Raw genomic sequence first — 2,637 nt, forward strand, 5'->3', positions numbered from 1 at the left:
AAAAAAAAAAAAAAAATGCAATTATAAGTTCAGCACCTACTATAAATAACTGGTATTGCCATTTTCAAAACTAAAATTCATTCAATTAAACAGAAAAAAGAAACGACTGGCAATGGGTACACTTGTTTAGTCCATTAAGTTTGACAAGCTTCCCTGGGCAATCAGCACAAACGATTCCTTCGGAGTTTAAAGACATGGGAGTAAACATGACTAGATCATGATCAGACTGCCTCTTCGGGTAAAAGTTCTGAAGGTAATTTGAGGATGAGTTTACATTTTCCAATTATTTGATGATATAAATCAGATGGCTTTACCATATCCTCATGTATGGATCCACCAGAGTCAAACCTGAGAATATGGATGTCTAAAAACATTGCTTTGAGGTTTGGCCCTCAGTTTATTCACAGAAATTATTGCATTAACCCATATTTAGCAGAGAAAGCAAAAAAATAGTATTTATTTCAATGGTATAGGTTTATTTTAAATAATCTGATATGCAAAAATAAATACCCAAAATTATAATAAATTACATTCATTAAGGGTAAAAGTAAAACTATAAATATAGTAAGTACAATTTTGTTTTGTTTGAAACAGGGACTTGGAATGTATCTCAGAATTCTCTTATCTCTGCCTACTAAGTGCTGGGATCACAGACATGGCATATTAATCAGAGCTCACTAGAGGAACAGAATGAATATACAAAGGAGACCAATAGCTGTCTACCAACAGGAAGGCCAAGAGTCCAGTACTTGTTCAGTCCATGGGTCTGGAAGTCTCAGCTGAATCCCAAAGTACGCTCTAATGCCAGAGAAGGAATGAGCATGCCAGTGAGAACAAGGCAAGCAGGTAAAGAACAAAAGCTTCCTTCTTTCTTGTCCTATAGATAGGCTGCACAAGAAGGTTAAGAATACTTGCTGCTCTTCTAGAAGACCGAAGTTCAGTTCCAATAAATAACACTAGACAGCTGACAGCCTGTAACTCTAGCCCCAGGGAACCCAATGCCCACTTCTGGCCTCTCAGAGCACCCAGACACATTCAACCCTTCTCACATATGTGCATAATTATACTTAATCTTTTTATTTTTAAAAGAATAAAGTTGCAGAACCCTATAATATGTCATCTATATCTGTAAGTTTAAACCAAAATCATATACCTATTTACATATTATATCTACATGTATAGAAATGTCTAAAAGATATTAGTGACTATTCTTTGACAAATCTGATAACACTACTTAAAATTTCAAAACACAACTGTATACTTCGTTTTGTTTATGACTTCTTGCTGTTTATTTTAAGTAAACACAAAAGCAAATGGTTCAAAGCAGATTCTGAAGCAAACTGGATTTGCAAATCAGATGCTTCCTGGGAATGTCTGTCTTCAACATTTCATTTGCAAAGCGAAGACCAATTGAAATAGCAAGATCCTCATATATTACCAGTAAAAATAGCCACTTATAATAGGGCTCTGGAGACCACCAGTTAACAAATGGAATCCCCGAGAAGGATACCTGTCACAGAGTAATAAGCAGCACATGAAACATGTTCAGTAATATCACTTGGGTAGGCATCTCCCAGAAACTCATCTGAATCCTAAGGCAACCAACAAAATGACCAGAAAATGGATTCACAGAATGTTGACAATGGCTTTGAGGAAACACTTAACATTACTTTGTTATATAACAAAGTGACTCTCTTTCCTCAAGCTTCCTCATCTTTAAGCTCATTTTTATAGCTGACAAAATTATAATATCCTGACAACATAATTGTAATGTTTATTTATTGGAAGTCTTTACAGTTGACTCAGAAGTATGCTCCTAATCAGGAGACCCAGGATCTGAAACACACCTCCAAACTAAAATACAGGACCTGAGAAAAAACTCCTTTCATAGTCCTACAGCAGGCACTGCAACAGAAAGGGACTTCCTCCATCTGAATATAACCAAAGTACACTTCTCCAAGTAATCTTACATGCCTTACTTCTCACCTTTCAAAGACGATCACAATAAAAAATGCTGCACACATACACATGCCAACAACAATCACAATCTCCCTCTGCGGACTTACACGGAATGCTGCAAGAATGATTCTTGTTACTTTCTCTTTGACAGATTCTTGAAGGATGTCTGATAGAACAGGAATGATATTGTACCGGCGAAGGTGTTCACACATCTGAGGACTGAATGCCAGGAGCCATATTGAAAAAATCATTTGATATTGGAGTTGAAAGCCACACTTGTTACTCAAAACACCCATTATACTGAAAAAGAACAGAGGGAGAGGGAAAAAAATATTTCATTCCAACACATCAAAACAATGAAATATGCATACACTGAAGGAGCAAGTCTCTGAACTGTCTTCAGCTTCCTCTCTAGCAGCCACAGCACTCAGCTAACTCACAGCCAGACCACAACTCACTAGGACCATCATCCTCTCTGGAAGGCATGGGACCTTGGGAAGCAGAAGCACCTCTGCAAGGAAGCAGTGAGAAAGGGAGCCAGGGTCTGAAGACAGGGGGCTGCAGGCAAAATCAACTGGGTGTGCTGAGCCGGGCAGTGGTGGCGCACGCCTTTAATCCCAGCACTCGGGAGGCAGAGGCAGGCGGATCTCTGTGAGTTCGAGGCCAGCCTGGTCTACA

General features: G+C 38.6%; 1 protein-coding gene across 3 annotated transcripts in view; it reads right to left on the bottom strand.

Moving 5' to 3' along the window:
* The window catches only part of Atp6v1h (ATPase H+ transporting V1 subunit H), a 61,768-nt gene that overhangs the window by 31,621 nt on the left and 27,510 nt on the right, over nt 1-2,637 (bottom strand). For all 3 annotated transcript variants that reach the window (XM_005362247.3, XM_005362248.3, XM_013351916.2), the window contains one exon: nt 2,067-2,259. In XM_005362247.3, the coding sequence (XP_005362304.1) occupies nt 2,067-2,259 (193 nt within the window). The remainder of the gene's footprint in view (nt 1-2,066; nt 2,260-2,637) is intronic.

The sequence above is a fragment of the Microtus ochrogaster genome, linkage group LG5 (assembly GCF_000317375.1).
Source record: "Microtus ochrogaster isolate Prairie Vole_2 linkage group LG5, MicOch1.0, whole genome shotgun sequence".
Lineage (NCBI taxonomy): Eukaryota > Metazoa > Chordata > Mammalia > Rodentia > Cricetidae > Microtus > Microtus ochrogaster.